The sequence below is a fragment of the Taudactylus pleione genome, unplaced genomic scaffold (genome assembly GCF_031769625.1).
Source record: "Taudactylus pleione unplaced genomic scaffold, aTauple2 ptg000079l, whole genome shotgun sequence".
Classification (NCBI taxonomy): domain Eukaryota; kingdom Metazoa; phylum Chordata; class Amphibia; order Anura; family Myobatrachidae; genus Taudactylus; species Taudactylus pleione.
In genome coordinates this window covers 4,109,618-4,127,585 of record NW_028284481.1, presented here as the reverse complement: position 1 = coordinate 4,127,585, position 17,968 = coordinate 4,109,618, and the positions used below count along the sequence as shown (strand labels likewise).

The 17,968-nt window shown below is 46.7% G+C and overlaps 1 protein-coding gene across 1 annotated transcript; it reads right to left on the bottom strand.

Annotated features, from left to right (window-relative positions):
• Window positions 1–846: 846 nt before the first annotated feature.
• On the bottom strand, window positions 847–7,881 carry LOC148532350 (hemoglobin heart muscle subunit alpha-type-like). The gene is made up of 3 exons (XM_088467986.1): window positions 7,729–7,881; window positions 6,175–6,379; window positions 847–1,109 (listed from the first exon to the last, which is right to left on the bottom strand). The coding sequence occupies exons 1-3, from the start codon at window positions 7,821–7,823 to the stop codon at window positions 999–1,001; spliced, it is 411 nt and encodes a 136-aa protein (XP_088324112.1). The 5' UTR covers window positions 7,824–7,881; the 3' UTR covers window positions 847–998.
• Window positions 7,882–17,968: the final 10,087 nt, after the last annotated feature.

Below are 17,968 nucleotides of genomic sequence, written 5' to 3'. Positions count from 1 at the left end.
TATCTGTGGGATGGATGTGCACTAAAAGTCTAATGTCCGTAGGGTACTTTGAAGGCTTGGTAAGCAATAACTTTAGGCAGTGTGTTCTCATAAAGCCAGGATGTCAATACTTCTAACGAAAGTCACTGTTGATGTACTTTCAAACTTTTTTCTGTTATCCACTGGTATGTTTCAACCTAACCAACTTCACCTCAGAGGTTTAAAAAAAATAGTTTAAATAGGGCAGCCACACCAACTGTAAGTGAGTCCTGGCCACTGATGTTTGGCAAAGTCTGGGGTGGCAGTTTGGACTGTGCTGCAACCCCACCTCTGGAGCCTCCACTGTCTGGCACCCTTAGCCCCCAGTCCATGGAGGGACTTTCCAAACTCGTTGTATAGTGGTGGCACAGGCTGGCTTGCGAGTATAGACCTCTTACAGTTGTTCCGTCACCACTACTCAAGAATGTCATTTAAAATATTAAACTAGACAAGTCATTCTAGTATTTTTATTTAAAACATGGCTGATATCAAGTAGCTGATGTCAGACCTGAATGAGGCTGCCACCCCACATAATTCCATGAAGATTCATTCCTACATTTGATGGAAAGCAGTAAGATCTATTGGCATTACACCTGCAGCTGACCAGGACACTTAGAATAGACTGCAACACAGCCTACAAGTTACTGGTACCATCTGAAGTGTGGACTATCAAGCTGACAGTGGGTTTCAAATGATAACTGAATAAGAATATACAGGCATCTACACTAAGCCTTCATTATAAATCCAGAAGTGATCTGGCCGCTTGACCCAAAACGTTACCTGCATCATTGTTGTACATCTGTGCTCAAAATCAACATCACTAGGAGGTTTGCAGTGTAGAAAATTTTATTTAATAACAGGGCACATGCAAGACACAATCAGGTAGTGCTCAGCATTGTGTCATCTTCAAGCATCATGCAGGAGCCATGTCATTGAAGACCTCACATTCTGGATACAGCAGACCATTCCTCCTCTTCCCTCTAGCTGGAGATCAGGTTAGCAGCAACTGCACTGAGGAACTTGTCACAAGCCACCCGGTCTGTATCAGGGAAGTGTTTGACAATGACCTCTAGGAGGCAGTCACACATCAGCTGGGGAGAAGAAGAGTATTAGCTCCATTTAGTATATAGCAATCTATGAACATATCATGCTGCACACACAAATGGCGTGAGACTCAGTTGTGCAGGAGAGTCCTATGATACAGTCACATGGACTGAGGTTGTGTCTCCAAGCATTGTACACATGTTCTACCTATTGTGTGTGGTGTCATCCATTGGGGGGGGGGGGAATAATTCATAATGACATATGTAGTAATTAAGGATAGGTTTGGATGTAACCTATAGCTAATTCAGGTAGGTATCCGATGTCAAAACATAAATAAAGAAGCAGTTAGGATCAACCCACAGGTTATCCCATAGGACCCAAGAAACCCTGCTTGGCCTATCCCTGTGATACAAGGTGAAAGACTGGTACCTTCAAGTTGACCTATTATCTATATTGATGGAAGGCTAATGCCATTATGTGTTATCAGTATTACAGTCTTCATGCTCTGAAAGCAAACAGGTCTACTCAGTCACCTTGTCTTACCATACCCAGCCACCACAGCTGATCCCCTACAATGAGGCCTAGACAAGCTGGTCTAACACAAGAGGCTCTCAGTTTAATTGAAGACTTGGGGGTTTATGTATCAAGCAGTGAAAAAGGATGGAGAAGCTGCCCATAACCAATCAGCTTTGAAGTAGTGTTTACCAAGTACAGCCTAATAGGTAGGAGTTGAGTGGTTGCTATGGGCAGCCTCTCCACACTTATAACTGCTTGATACTGTACACACAGTAGACCACTTACAGCCTCATTTATCAAGTTTATCACTCAAAACTAGTGATAAATATCACCTTTTATGATAAATGGGAGCTGATTGGCTGGATCACCAACTGTCATTTTTCTAACAGTTGACAGCCGGGAGCCGATTGGCTGGAGCACCATTTATCATAAAAGGTGATATTTATCACTAGGTTTGAGTGATAAACTAGTTGATAAATGAGGCCCTTAATCACTAAATTTACCCACTAGTAGGTTACATAACATTTCAGGTTCCCACTCAGATGCAGTATAGAGAAAACAACAAAACAGCACAACTTTAAATGGCGCTAGACCAAAATCACTCTGCAGCTGTGAAGGGGGGGGGGTGAGTGTATAACCCCCTAAATAGTGGTATCCTAAAGGTGCATGACTGTACGATGACGTACTTCTTGTTCAGTCAAAAAAAAAAAAATTCTGGGGGTCATTCAGACCCGCTCGCGAGCGCAGGACGCTCGCCAGCGGGTCGACGTTCCCCCACTGTGCATGCAAACGACGGAGGGTGCTCCGTTGTGCGCATGCGCGAGACCCGGCGAGCGACGGGCTCTCCATCGTTCCGGGTCTCGCACCAAAGGGGGCATGCTGTCGATGCTGATTGACAGCACGCCGCCTTTGGTGGGCTTGCCTGCCAGACAGAGGCGTTCCCATGGGAACACCTACCGTCTAATGCCGGCCCCACTGACATCACTAGTGATGTCAGTGGGAGTGATTTTTGGCTCTGATAGAGCCAAAATCACTCCAGGGCTTGCGGCAGCGAGACCCTACTGCAGGGTCTCCGTCGCAAGCCCGATGGTAAAGACCATCGTGACCATCATCATGGACGCTCGCACATGCTGTGGGTGGTCACCCACAGCTATGCGAGCGGCCAGGAGGCCGCTCCATTTTCATGGAGGAGGGCCCTGATTCAGAGCGAGTGCTCTGGTCAAAGCGTTCGGCTCTAAATCAGGCCCTCTGCTCCTTAACGATGAACGAAACCTACAAATGCTTGCTCCAGTTTGCAGTTTTTGTTAATTGCCTGAATCTCCTGTCCAACCTGACGATAATGCCAGCTTGAACATGTTCGGGGATGAGGGAGGGAGCCTGGCACTGAACTCAGTGTCGTTAACACGGAGCACACCTCTGCCGGGAACACACGGGACGATGTTCGTTCGGGGAGAAAATCGTCCCATGTACACGCACCTTTAGAGTCCACTGAACAAAATACTAAAAACACAGCGCTAAAAGTGAGATTGAATGAGACTATAGTGGGACTTGCATGTATTATATTGAAACAATTTATTAAATGTAACATTAATATCAATTAAAATGTATCAACTGCACACTAGCTACAATTAGATGTAAATACACTAAAATCTTAGATTAATACTGTTTGGAGTATAATTATACCAGAGAATCCATGCTACTAGGAGTCCAGATCGCAAAGGGACCTTTTGCCGATTGGTCCTCAGCCCATTAGTAGGCTGGTGCATTTGTCCTACTTTGAGATATTATAGTGTAGTACTCTGAAATGAAGGTAAATACTGAATAGCTGGTCAGTGAACTGAAAGTTAACAGTTATGCCCCCAGTGTGATGGTAGAAGTAAAGCATGACCCCCAAGTGCTGCTACCTTATTTTACAACTGCAGCCCACGTGGTTACTTACAGCTCCAACGGGGACACTAGTGTGGAATATCTGTATAATACCACAGGTGTCCCCTGCCGGGATCCAAAGCAGGGAGCAGAGATAAGCTTAAAGCTCTATTTACCTCCAGTGCTGGTGGCTGTTACCAGCTGGACTACTAGACTGCAGGTGGCAACTCTGTGCTGGGGGGGGGGCTATATTGGAGCAGTACTCACCTAGGGGCTCATTTATCATTGATCACTTTGGCAATGCGATCAGGTCATGCCAGTAACACCCCTGACCGCATTGCAAAAAGCAATCTCTTCGGCCGGATTCATAATTTGGGACAAGCAGGGACACAGGCTCCGAAAGGAACCCGTCCCTGCGATGTCTCCGGAGAGCTGCCGGCCAGTGCAGGGGTTGGTGCACATGAACAGTCCTGTGGGCTGCACGTGCACATCCGCCATAGCCGTGGAGGGTTCTGGTGGATTCCTCCGCCGGCTAATAGTGCGCAGTGTAGCCCATAGGCCAACACCATGCTCAGATGTACTGTATATTATGTACTGTATATTGGTAAATCTGGCAGCATCGCATTCCCCATAGAGACCTATGGGGGAGGCGGCTGCTAGTGGTAATGGAGGGATCACAGCAGGTATCAGATACCTGCTGCGGTCACTCCTTAATACATACGGGGGGGATATTTCGTATTTGAGGTAAACCCCCCAAAACTGGTTTTCGGCGATTTTAACTCAAATACACTTTGATAAATGGGCCCCCTGGTCTATTACTTGGAGGTGCTTCACTTCTACAATATCTGAGAACAATTACGCCAGCCTACTAGTGGACTGGGGACCAATCAGCTAAAGGTCCCTTTGCGATCTGGACTTCTATTCACATGGACTCACTGGTATAATTATACTCCTAACAGTATTAATCTGAGGTATTAGTGTATTTGCATCACATTCTAGCTAGTGTGCAGTTTAATTGATATTAATGTTACATTTAATAAAGTTTCAATATACTGTAATACACGTAAGCTTCCACTATCATTTTTCATTCAATCTCACTGATTGAAACAGATCTTTAAATCAGGTATAAGACACGAAAACTCACATTTCCGATTTACATCTATAGTTTACCCTATACTGTAGCATAGCAGCCTAATCCAAATAGCTCACTGACTAACCAGTGACGCTTCCTTGTGGAGGTAATATGGTTACAGAGCATTAAGTTTGGACTTTCCAGTAACTTACAGTCAGTTAAAGTACCATTATCCAGGTGGGCATAGCACTTGTTGGTGTGGGGCATCTTCTGATTTAGCCGCTATGATTGCAATCTAGGGATGCTGTATATTGGGTCATAAGAGTTAAGCTGGGCATCCACTATACAATTATCTGTCAGATATCTGTCCAATCCGGCTGGTTGGAATGAAACCTGATAATGTATGGGAGCACATGACAGTCGATCATATGGTTTTAAACACTGAAAAAAGGACAAACAAAAAAATTGTTCAAATTGGTTACATTTGTGTTTTAACCAACTTGTCTGAACCACCATATGTCTGTTTTCCAGTTTTTTGAGCAAATGGACAGTTGTCATTTGCTCCCATACATTACCAGGGTCTCATTCCAACCAGCCAGATATCTGACAGAAAATTGTATAGTGGATGCCCAGCTTAACACTAAGGGGTCTATTTACTAAGCAGTGTTAGGAGACAGAGTGAAAAGTGATAAGAAAGTGATAAGGTGCCAGCCAATCAGCTCCCAACTGCCATCTCAGGCTGTGTTTGAAAAATGACAGTTGGGAGCTGATTGGCTGGCACCTTATCACTTTTCACTGTCTCCTAACACTGCTTAGTAAATAGACCCCTAAGAAAGGATGTAGGACAATTAGAGTCCACCAGCTGCCTGAGGGAAGTGCTTAATAGCCATCATAATAGCCAGCATCACTTGGCCACCCAATTTGGGAATAGGAAGAGCCTACTTTTACATTGAACTGGTAGCCAAAGCCCACTAGGTTGATTCAGGTCTAAGATGGTGTAGTGGTTAGTGTTACTGCCTCACAGCACTGAGGTCATGGGTTCAATTCAATTCCCACTACGCCCTAACTGTGCGGAGTTTGTATATTCTCCCTGTGCATGCATGGGTTTCCTCCCACACTCCCAAAATATACTGGTAGGTGAATTGGCTCCCCACAAAAAAAAAAAAAATTGACCATAGTATGTATGCATGCATGCCAGTGAATATAGATTGTAAGCTACACTGGGGCAGGGACAGATGTGAATGGTAAGATATTCAATATAAAGTGCTGCGAAATATATGTGTGCACTATATAAATAACTTAATATTGGGAGATAATGTCAACTATAACATAGGAAACAGATGTGCAAGGTCTGATGGCACCATTCTGTCTTTGACATAACCCAGTTCCATGACTGCAGAATGTCATCCACAGCAGCATTTATGGTTAACTCTTGAGATAACTTGGGGTAGTCAGTAGGTTACAGTATCTTCAGCTCCGTCAACATGGGTTTGGAATTGTAGGAAAGAATTCCTGTTGCATATACTATAAACAAGAGCCCCAAGCTGCACTGTGCAGTAATAAGTATATGAATGTGTAGCAGAGACCTGGTAATCACATCCATCAGGCTTCCTATACAGGTAACGTTCCTCTGCATATTATACAGGTCACATGCTCACCTTGATTGTAGCTACAGTCAGTTTCAGCTTGTTTGTGTGCATGTCTCGGAGGCTGGACAGGTTCCCTGCAAGGTCTCCCAGGTTCTTCAGGGCTTCTACACAGGCACCAATGATCTTCCCTCCCTGGGTGTGTAGATACTTGGAGCCAGGACTCAGGTCATTGTCACCAAAATGGGACTTGGTCTCAGGATGGTTCTGGAAGAGCCTGAGAAAAGATCAGTAGTTACATTCTGGCTTTATGTAACCTCTACAATGTAAATCCTTACAGCCCCTGATTTATGGGAAGAGACAGCATAAGACTGAGGTGTGGGGAGCTGCACCTCCTATTCTTACATAGAGTAATGATACTGTTCTCCAAATGAGAGCTGATCCATTACACTTTATATAGGACTGTCACATGGTGCTGTACTAGTCATTCTATTCTGTGCGGGTTCCCCAGCAATATATCACCTCTGATGGGGACTGTATGTATTATAAGCTGAGAATGTTATTATATAGGGGTCAGCTTCGCTAGAACTATACACAAGTGCCATCACAGCCAAGCTATACAAGAGGCCCAAATAACAGATTATACATCTATCAAGTAGTGAAATAGCCATGTCCTGAACAATATTTTATTATGACACAATATACAGATTAGCAATGCATCATTAAAACACGCATCACAGCCTGGGGAATCAGATATGGTTTGGACAAAATCAAACATTTCAATACACTTTGGCTGTCACATTACAACTTAAACATCTGGAAACCTTTTATTTAACAGAGTATTGAATGCAAGTATGCCAAGCAATGTACACCCCAAAGAGGGTCAGACTCCCCCATGCTGCCATCACCTGGAAAGTACAGGGACATGAAGCCAGGAGAGGCAGAGCCTGGGTGGTACAGAGGGGCCCTTACAAAATTTTGCTATGGGGCCTTCAAATACCTAGTTACACCCCTGCCCCCATCATTAATTAGTAAGATACAAATATACTTATGACACATTCTGTGTTAGAAGTAGCTGCTTTACATTATCCTAATCATTTTGAGAGTGGAAATAGTAAAATTTGTTTGGGAGTCACTGAGAGCTGAGCCTCCCACTGCGTATAGGGAGCAATAGGTCTTTATTCTCTGGGTGACAGGTTTCTGTTTTTCTGTCTACACATACTTATACTGTAGGACCCATCATGTTCCAGATAAAGAACGTTTTATGTAATGCATTGTGCACAGCTGTAAGAGGACCAGAGTTCCTGATGCTAACGCCACTCTTAAGACAGAATTAACGAACCAGCGGCTTCTGTAAGTTGCGGTTTCCTGACGGGTTGCAGGTACATATTTAAAACGACACCAGAGATCAGTGTAAAGCACGACGTGCTTTACACGGACTCAGTGTGTCATTTAAAATATTCACCTGCAACCCGTCGGGAAGCAGCAGCTTACAGAAGCCGCTGCTTCATAAATTCTGTCCTTAGTCTATAGAATAATTTATTTAAAAAAAAGGTGACAAATATCAACTGGAAAAAGAGGGACTGTGCTTGATAACTATAACATAGAGCCCTATAGATGTCTCACCTGTCCATAACCTCACACCCCAACTCCTCAGATTTAAGGGCAACCTTCTCAAACAGAGAGTCCATAGCAGCCTTCTCACTGTCTGACAGAACCATCCTGTTACCTGGTGACCTCTCTTCCTTGGCTCAGTACCCACAGGATACAGAGCTCAGCCTACACTAATAACTAGGGCTCTAGGAGCACCTTTATATAGGCACACATGGGTCATTAGGGGACCATGTGACTGACACACCTGTGCTCATGCAGGATCCTGCTAATACCTGGCCTGTCTCAGAATCCTAGGACTGGAGCATGAGACTAGTGATTAGATTAGGGCAGAGGTTCCCAAACGCGATCCTCAAGGCTCCCCAACAGTTCAGGTTTTACAGATATCCATGGTTGAGCACAGGTGGTTAAATCAAATTGACTGAGGTACTAATTAAGTAACCTGTGCTCAGCCATGGATAGCTCTAAAACCTGAACTGTTGGGAGCCTTGAGGACTGCGTTTGGGAACCTCTGGATTAGGGGAAAATGGTGGCAGGCATTTTGCCTATGACTTGTGCTTGCTCAGTAGAGATGCTCCTGGGATTAATACACGGGCGCCATTTTCCCGAAGACTTGTGCATGTGCAGTACATTCTGGCACCAAGCCAGAATCTAAAGCACTGCCAGAGAGGAAGGAGGCCCCTACTGAGGGCCTGATTCAGACCCGCTTGCAAGATGGTCGATTGTTAGGCAGTGCGCACGCGCGGCATGCGCACTGCGCATGCGCGAGCCCCGGAGCGAGCAAGAAATCACGTGTTCCGGCGCTTGCATCCAAAAGGGGCAGCTGTTGATGTTGATCGACAGCTCGCCCCGTTTGGTAGGGGTGGCTTGTCAAACGGAGGCGTTCCCGAAGGAACGCCTGCCGTTTGGGGGCGGCCCCACTGACATCACGAGTGATGTCAGTGGTGAGCTTCCTGCTCTATTAGAGCCAGAAGCTCACTGGGGCTTGCAGGAACGAGACCCTACCACAAGGGTCTTGTCGCAAGCCCGATGGTCGCAACCATCGTGACCATCACCTGGCCGCTCGCAAAAGCTGTGGGTGGTCACCCACAGCTATGCGAGCGGCCAGGAGGCCGGTTTAAAAAAAACATGCGGCCACCCTGATTCAGAGCGAGCGCTTGCTTTTCGCGAGCGGCTCTGAATCAAGCCCTGAGTCTGCACACGGGCCCTCTCGTCTCTTAAAATGCCCAGCAGATGCTGCTGCATCAGTTTCTATTGTGACGACACACTCTGAGGAGCATTTAGCTCAGGGGTTCCCAACCACGGTCCTCAAGGCACACTAACAGTCCAAGTTTTAAGGATAGCCATAGTTCAGCACAGGTGACTTAATTAGTACCTCAGTTATTTTGATTTAACCATCTGTGCTTAAGCATGGATATCACTAAAACCAGGACTGTTAGTGTGTCTTGAGGACCGAGGTTGGGAATCACTGATTTAGCTGAACAGGACTCAATAACCATCTTGATTCTGTCCCTATTCCACGGCATTCCAGTGAGTTTGTATCACAGACTGACACTGATTGGAGCATAGTGAGTCAAGTTTCGGGGCTAGCGCTATTTCAGTCTGCTCATCTTCTACAATGGCCTATAATGTGAATGTTTTAAGTGGTCTAACATTTAAGTGTCAGAGCCGTATTCAATTTGGAGCGAAAAGTCAGAGGCCGGACTTTTCGCTGTCATTGGAGGTTTTGAGGGCGAGAAAGTATCGCGCGCGTCCCCGCGTATCCCCGTATTCAATTGCAAATGTGCGAAAATGGGACCCGGCGAATTGGAAATCGGCGAAAAGTTCTGACAGTTTTGGGGAAATCAGCCTGACACCCCCCCTAAAGATGCTCTGACATGGGGGTTCACTGTGGGTACCCCCGAATAGCCCTGCTAAAGGTATTTGGGGTTTTTAAGTGGTCTCAATAGGTGCTATTTAGCGTCTTCAAGCAAGTGGTGAAGAATAGCATTTTGCTACTTTTTTGGGGGAAAATAGGTATTCCCATCAAATTTGGGTTACATGAAAATGGGTGCAAGCATACTTCAAAATCACTAAAATAAAGCTTTAAAGTGAACAAAAACACGCACCTTCAGAAAGCACCTGCAATCCAAAAACAAATCTCCCCCATACTCGCAGACCCCCCCCAAAGGCTATTTTGCTAATTTTTGAAGTTGTAGCCCCATTTTTTTTTCCCGCCCATTATTTCAAAGTGCTTTTTTGGGGTCTCCTTTGTGTATTTTATTGCATTTTTTTTTTTACACAATTTGCATCAAAGGGGGTGTACAAAGGGTACAGGGGGGTTTCTGCACCTCTGCTCCCCAAAACCCCAATTCTGCACTTTTTTCCACTGGGTATTCATAGGCGAAACTTTTACATAGGCAAAACGCCTATTACATTGCATTGCGTTATCGCGCCGCCGAAAAGATGCTAAATTGAATACGGGGATAAGTTGAAACCGGCGAAAATTACATCATCGGCGAAAAAGGCTCTTCGCTCCAAATCGTCGAAAAGCGGCTTTTCGCTTCAAATTGAATACGGCCCTCAGCTGGTGACAGAAGTGTTAAAAAAGCATCTAACATTTATATCACAATATCAAAGTCACTAAATCTTCCGGGGTCTAGGCGACACAAAGACCCCCAGACATTCACTTTCATTTACTGTACCATCCCACTTTGGCAACCAATTTATGGGGTCAGTTCAATTACACATGAGTTTGACATAAATTGCTTGCTATTCAATTTTACCACTTTTCCACCTAAGTCCTGGGTCTTAACCCAAGTATTTGGAACACAGGGCCTGATCCAGACCCGGTCGCAAGGCTGCGTTCGCACGCAGCCTGCCGATGTTGTCAATCTGTGCATGTGTACAAGGCGCAGTGCACGTGCGCAAACCAGACGATGCGATTGGGAAGCGTTCACAGCCTGTACACAGATGCTCCACATGCATGAGTGAATACGTGCCATTTGTGGGTGGCGACAGGGGGTTGTCGATGGTAACGGGGGTGTGGTGGTGCAAACGCAGGCATTTCTGTGCATTGGAACGCCATTTCAGGAGCATACATAAATTAAGATGCAGCGTCAGCGTACACGTCACATGGCTGAACTACACACAGCAGCACTCGCAGTGCTTGCGGTAGGGTATGGTCAGCCACAAGTGCTGCGTATGGGTCCGATGTTACCGATTGTTTCATACACTTCCTGGAGATGACGTCTGTTACTAAGGGAAAGTGGGCGTCTTGTGCCAGGCTGGTGGGCGTCTAATTTCATACCGCGATCGCACGGCAAGACATAGTGGGCGTGCTAATGTCTTGCTAGCGATCGCGGGATTTGCATACTTCGGCTGTGGAAGGCTGCGTGTGATCGCAGCCTTGTGACCGGGTCTGAGTCAGGCCCACAGTTCCAAAATGGGTCAGACCCAGGACAGACCCCTTTTCTACTATGGCGCTGATCGGTGACGTTCACACTGCACACGGGTGCAGTGCAACTCTTCTCCTGGCGCTTGGAGATTACTTCATCTCCAAGCGACGAAAAACCCGGAAGTCCCTATGCTGTAAACGGGACCCAGGTCGGACGACCCGGGTTACCCGTTTACGCTGCAGGGTTTCACGGGTCGTTCCCTTGTTAAACCCTGCAAGTTACCTAGGATGAATCCAACCCTTGCCCTTTTTACACCTAGCAGCAACCCGTGTTAACCCTGCAATAACCCGGATTTTAGCTGTGGTATAAAAAGGGTATTAGCAAGTCTGTGTTAAGTTAACGTGGGTCTCAATGGGAGCTCACAGGGATTTAGGGATAATTCAGCTTTTCACATTTATTGGTTATTTGCACATGACCCGTTTTGTGAATGTGCAGAACGGGTCCTGTGTGATCGCGGCTCCTTCTATGCTTCAGCCTGAATGACGGCAGGTGTTCCCGGTAATAGGGGCATCTGTTTTCTGGGAGTGGCAAGGCCAGGGGCCTCGCAAGCCAACTAACCTTGAGTAAGCTGTCCACAATTGCGACCGACAATTGCCATGGTTATCCCAGCCTGCGACAGTGCTGGGATCGCAAATGCAGCAGAGGGTGTCATACACCTGCTGAATTTGCATGTTAGCAAGGACGGAATTGCAAAGCTGCCTGGGTGCAGCTTTGCAATTCCATCCAGTACTAAATCAAGCCCTTATGCCGCGTATCCACTAGGCAATTAAAATGAGCGACTGAACGATAACGACATCATTATCGTTTAATCGCTCATTAATCATTCACAAATCGGGCATTAAAATGTCAAAAACGACTAGCGATGTGCACTCCCGCTGGTCAACTTCAACATCAATCATTCGACATCGAACATGCCGGTCAATCTGCTGATAACGACAGATTGGCCATGTTCAGGGATGCGGGACGGTGCCTGCACTGAACGACAAATGGCTCAGTGTAGGCACTGCAGGGGAAGAGGAACGACTGTACAATTATAATGTTGTAATTGTACTGTCCTTCCACTATCTGCTAGAGCAGTGATACCCAACCTCAGTCCTCAAGGCACACTAACAGTCCTGGTTTTAGTGATATCCATGCTAAAACACAGATGGTTGAATCAAAAGAACTGAGATACTAATTAGGTCAGCTGTGCTCAAGTATGGCTATCCTTAAAACCTGGTCTGTTAGTGTGCCTTGAGGACCGTGGTTAGGAACCTCTGTGCTAGAGGGTACGCGCCTTTAGTTTAAAGCCCCAGAGTATGTGAAAAGCATGGGAAAATATTTTCTGAAAAAATGTTGGAACTAAGGGCCTGATTCATATTTGGAGTAATACCTCTTTTCCACCAAAACCCGGGTCCGACCTGGGTTTTCAGACATGGGGCCTGATTCAGACCCGCTCGCAAGCGGGTCGATGGCCGGGCAGTGCGCACTCCGCTCTGGGGCTCGCAGAAAAATGGGGCAGTTGTTGATGTTGATCGACAGCTCACCCCATTTTGTAGGCGGGGTGGGGGGTGGCTGGACAAACGGAGGTGTTCCTGAAGGAACGCCTGCCGTTTGTGGGCGGCTCTACTGACATCACCAGTGATGTCAGTAGTGAGCTTCCGGCTCTATTAGAGGGGTATTACTCAGGCCCTCAGTGCAGAACCTACCAATGAACAATCATATACCTGGAAGCATTTAATTAGCATAATTTGGCCAATAAGGATTCGCCACTTTTCAGGTGATTTTCTGTAAAAAGCTTAAAAATTGGTTTAATTATGTAAGACATGGATTTTGGTTGTATAGAAGGAACATTGCAGATGGGAATTACAAGTGGGTTTTCCCGATATTATTTAAAACTGCTTAAAAACTATTTAAAAAAATCAAATTACAGACATTTTTCTGTACCCCAAAATAATCTAGAGCTATTCAACATGTAGCCCACCGGTTGCTATGGAACTACACAACCCAGCATCCTCTTCCACAGGGCATGTTGGGATGTGTAGTTTCACAGCAGCTGAAGGGCCGCATGTTGGAAACCCCTGCTATGGACCCTGTAATTTGGGGAAAAACACTTGCTTACTATCATTTTGCCACTGTTAATAAAAAAAGATATTTGACAACTTTTAAGAATCTCAAATGCTTTGCTGATGGCCACTTATAGCCTTCTATACAGTTATCCAGTGTCACACATTATTCCTACACGGATGTGATGCTGTCGGCAAAGTGTGGCAGCGTTGGGTTGTGTCCGACAACGCCTTAATTCTCTTAATTTTAGACCTGGAAGATGATGTAGTGGTCATACCCTCTGATACATTTCAAGGATGCCCATCTCTAGATCTGATGGTGTTCACCTTAATGAAGAGGGTTTGTTTCTGTTTATAGAAGATTTAGGCCCTCATTCAGAGCCGTACGCTCTGAGCAGAGCGCACGCTCTGAATGAGGGCCGCCCTCCATGAAAATGGAGCGTCCTCCTGGACGCTCGTATAGCTGTGGGTCACCACCCACAGGCTATACGAGCATGCAGTTTGATGGCCGCGATGGTCGTGACCATCGCGACCATCGAAACTGCGAGCCGGAGCCTGCGGTTGAGGTTTTCAACCGCAAGCTCCGAAGTGATTTTGGCTCTATCAGAGCCAAAATCACTCCCACTGACATCACTAGTGATGTCAGTGGGCCGGCTTCTGACGGGAGGCGTTCCCGTGGGAACGCCCCCGTCAGGGAGGCACGCCCCCGGCACGCCTACCAAAGGGGGCGTGCTGTCAATCAACATCGACAGCACGCCCCCTTTGATCAGACACAACGAGCGAAGGACTTTCCTTCGCTCGTCGCGTCTGGCGCATGCGCACGACGGAGCTCCCTCCGTCGTGCGCATGCTCAGTGCAGAACATCGACCCACTTGCGAGCGGACAGCCGCTCGCGAGTGGGTCCGAATCAGGCCCTTAGTTAGGGGAGTGTGAGAGTTCTTGGTTTAACAGTATGGTGGTGGCTTTGGCTCTTTGAATCTTGCTTGGAGGCTAGAACGGTGACAGTGGCTGTCTTGCTATAGTTCTGGTGCTCTGCCCCCCAATGCACAGGTTTGGCTGATTCTACCCTACTGGGGTCAGCGGCACCTCAGTCTCGTGTGGACCTTCTATGTGTGTCATTGGGAGGGGAGCTGTACACCTTGGGGTAAATTTACTAAAGTGAGAGTTTTTAAAAGTGAGTTTTAGAAGAGATGTTGCCCATAGCAACCAATCAGATTCTACTTAACATTTAACTAGCACCTTCTAGAAGATAATAGCTAGAAACTTATTGGTTGCTATGGGCAACATCTCTTCTAAAACTCACTTCTAAAAACTCTCACTTTAGTAAATTTACCCCCTTGAGTGCTGTGTGATGTGTTGGCAGTTGGGCTCCCATCTAGGCCTAGTCTTCCCGCTAGGCTGTTTTAGCGGGGCGCGGCGCCCTGCCCTCCTTCAGGAGAGCAAAAAGCGCCCTGCCCTCACAGCCTACGGGTGCCGTCTTCACCCGCGGGTCGCAGTGTCCCGCGGGTGGGGAAATGTGCGTTGACCCAGTCACCACCGGTGAATAGACACTGGGCGTATGCGCCCGGCATCTATTCTCCCTGCCAGCAGCACTTGGGGGCTGCCTGGCATGTCCGTAAGTGCCGGGCACGCTCCCAAGAGTGACAAAAAGGGTGACGCGTCTTATAGCCACGCCCCCTTTTCTCTAGCTCCGGCATCCTGCCTGCCGCCAGAGCTAGAGTGAACACTATAGGCTGCTCAGTAGATCTGGCAGGTGGTGATACTGTGAGTGGGGCCGTTCTTTCCTCTCCACCATACTTTCTATTTCATTACTTTTAATTAGATAAAATAAATAAATCAGATGCCTTATCCCTCCATATACACCTGTGTCCTTATGTTAGGTAAAGAGTGTCACATACCTGTTTTGAGATGATATCAGCCGTTTATGTGAGATTTACTATTATTATCTTTCCTGCTGCCCCCAGGTGGCAATATAAGCATAAATTATATTTGTTCCTAAACTATGTACTTTTGAGCTAAAAATTTCAGTGGACATAAATGGAGTTTGATCTAAAGCTGGGGACACACTATACCATATATTGGCCAATCCGGCGATCCGTGATGGATATCAATGACCATCAATTATTTGATGACTTATATAGCTGAATGTGCTGCACGTCAGATGGCACAATGTGAGGTACAATGCGGTGCGGTGATATTAACCCTGTACTGATATATTATATCATTATATGGTGAATGGTGCAGTGTGTATGCAGGCACAATATATAAAACTGGGCTGTGACAAGATCACTGGGTCGTTCAAGTCTTTACCCAGACTGAGACCTCACATCGCTTCCCCCCCCTATTCACTACAATCAGACTTCTAGGGTCGCCACGGTTACTGTTAGTTTGTGAAACAATGTTGCTGCAAGCAGGGGGCGGATCTAGACATTTTTTTTAGTGGGGGCAGTTTAGGAATTTATCCTGACTCCTCCCCCTCTACTTATATCTCCTCCCACTCCAGCCCCCTCCCATTTTCAGTCCCAATTCTCCCAACTACTGTAACTCATTCTGGGCTGTCACCTTTCTGCTTAACTTAATTCTTATTTGTGTCCTCACTGGCGTACAGAAATTGGTATCATCTATTGTGGAGAGTGATCAAGCTCATACACCATCAGTACATCTATGGTGGGCACATTTTCATGTTCCTATACCATCAGCAAGCCATACGTTTTATATGAAGCATACTGTACAATGCATGGAAACAATGGTTGTTCTGTGTGTGTCCTTTTGTGTCCCGCCATAGAGGTTATGTTCAGCCATATCATCAATATTTGGAGGACTCGACTGCTTTTACGGCCTGGTGGTGTCAGGATTGGCTCTGAATGACGGACCACTGTGCAACCTCAACAACCTGACCGAGAACCAGGCCTACCTCTCATACCCCGGGTCTACCCGGGTCGCAGCTCAGTGTAAAAGGGTCCCTGAAAATTATCCAGGGTTGGACCCAGGTAATGGTGCAGTGTAAACGGCGCAACCCGGGTTATCCGACCTGGGTCATGCCTAAAATGAGCTGTTTGGTGGTTGTGGAGCAGTCACCTCCCACTTTTTGTGACCTCACAGGTATAGCAGGGCAGACCAGGTTCAGTGTGAACAAGGTTGACCTGGGAGTAACCCAGATCGAAGGTGCAGTAATATGGTTGGACCCGGGTTTTTGGCGGAAAAGAGGTATCACACACCCATACTCCCACATTAGCAATCACACCCCAAATCAGAGTCCCTCTCCCTTATTAAAATTTATACCATAGATCTGCCTACTCACTCATAAAAACTACCCTAAATCTGCAATGCCCCGACTCACTGATTAAAAACCCAACATTTTCTCCTCACCTCTTGTTAAATGAATGTCTAAATCTCTAATCCTCACCTGGCTGCCTTTGGTTGGTTCCGCCATCTCTCAGCGTTGCTCTTGACACCTGTAGCTCCTGCGCTTTGATTGGTGGATAGTTCCAGCCATACACCGATCAGTGTGTGAATACATCCCACCACTGTGATTGGTGGATGGACAGAGCCATTAACCAATCAGCATTGCACAGCGGCACCCCACTGACTGCACTGTAGCTTAATATAGCGGCTGCCCGCTGGATGCTGTGACTGCAGTGTGAAATAGTGCGTTCAGTGGTGAGTGTCAGTGACAGGCGCTGCAGACATATGAGTAATGGTTGGGATTGAGCAGATTAGCAATGGCTCAGAGATGGGAGTTTACCATGTGTCACAATTGTACCAGTACAGTCCCGATTTACCAACCTCATGCTGCTTATTGGCTAGTGTGCAGGGCTTTGTTGTAAATATTGTGGAAATACTGTGTACACTAGTCCACAGCAGTAGTCAGCCCTATTCGTTAAAATACAGATACTCAGCAGCTGCTTTCCTCCATCTCGGCTGCAGTGATGTCACTATGATCAGGTGCAGGTCATCCATTATGACATCATAGGGGCAGGTATAACACACCAGAGCACAGGACCATCAGTGGCATTTCTACAATTCCTGATATGGCTGCTGACGTACGGTCGAAGTTCTAAATTTAAAAGTGACAGGAGTAGCAGATAGTTACGATAGCTTCTGGGGGACCAGAGAAGGTGGAGAGGACATGGTGATCTTGGTAAGTGAGACATATGGGGCAGAAACACCAAAGACATGTCATTCTGTAGGTCACATGGACGGTTGTTAGAGTTATCGGCACATTTATGTTGGGATGTGTAGTTCCACAGCAGCTGGAGGGGCCGCATATCAATCTATCATCATTTTTCCACTGTTAATTTCATCTTTTTTTTTTAAAGTGTATTTGCCATCTTTTAAGAACCTCATACCCTGTATTTTGTTTATAGCCACTTAAGCCGAGCACACATTAACAGTGACATGCGGTGAGGTAAATGGCTGGGGAGGCATTGGCAAGTATCAGAGCCGGATACATATATGAACCTGAGGGCTCATGGGGGTATTATACACAGGTGCAGCTGTATATAGTGCTGGAAATTTGGTGTGTTTTGATCAAGGATGCGCAGAAATGGCAGACAGAGGAGGCAGTGCAGGTATGCAATCGGGAAGCCGACTGCCTAAATACCGGCAGCCGGCTTCCCGACTGTCATATCCCGGCAAGGGTGAAATGCCGGGCGTCTAGATGTAGACGCCCGGCATTTCCCCGACGCCTGGCATCCTGATTGTAGTGATGCCGGGCGCCGCGAGCGGACAGCCGCGGGGTTTGAGGGTTAGGTTTAGGGCTCCCGGGGGGGG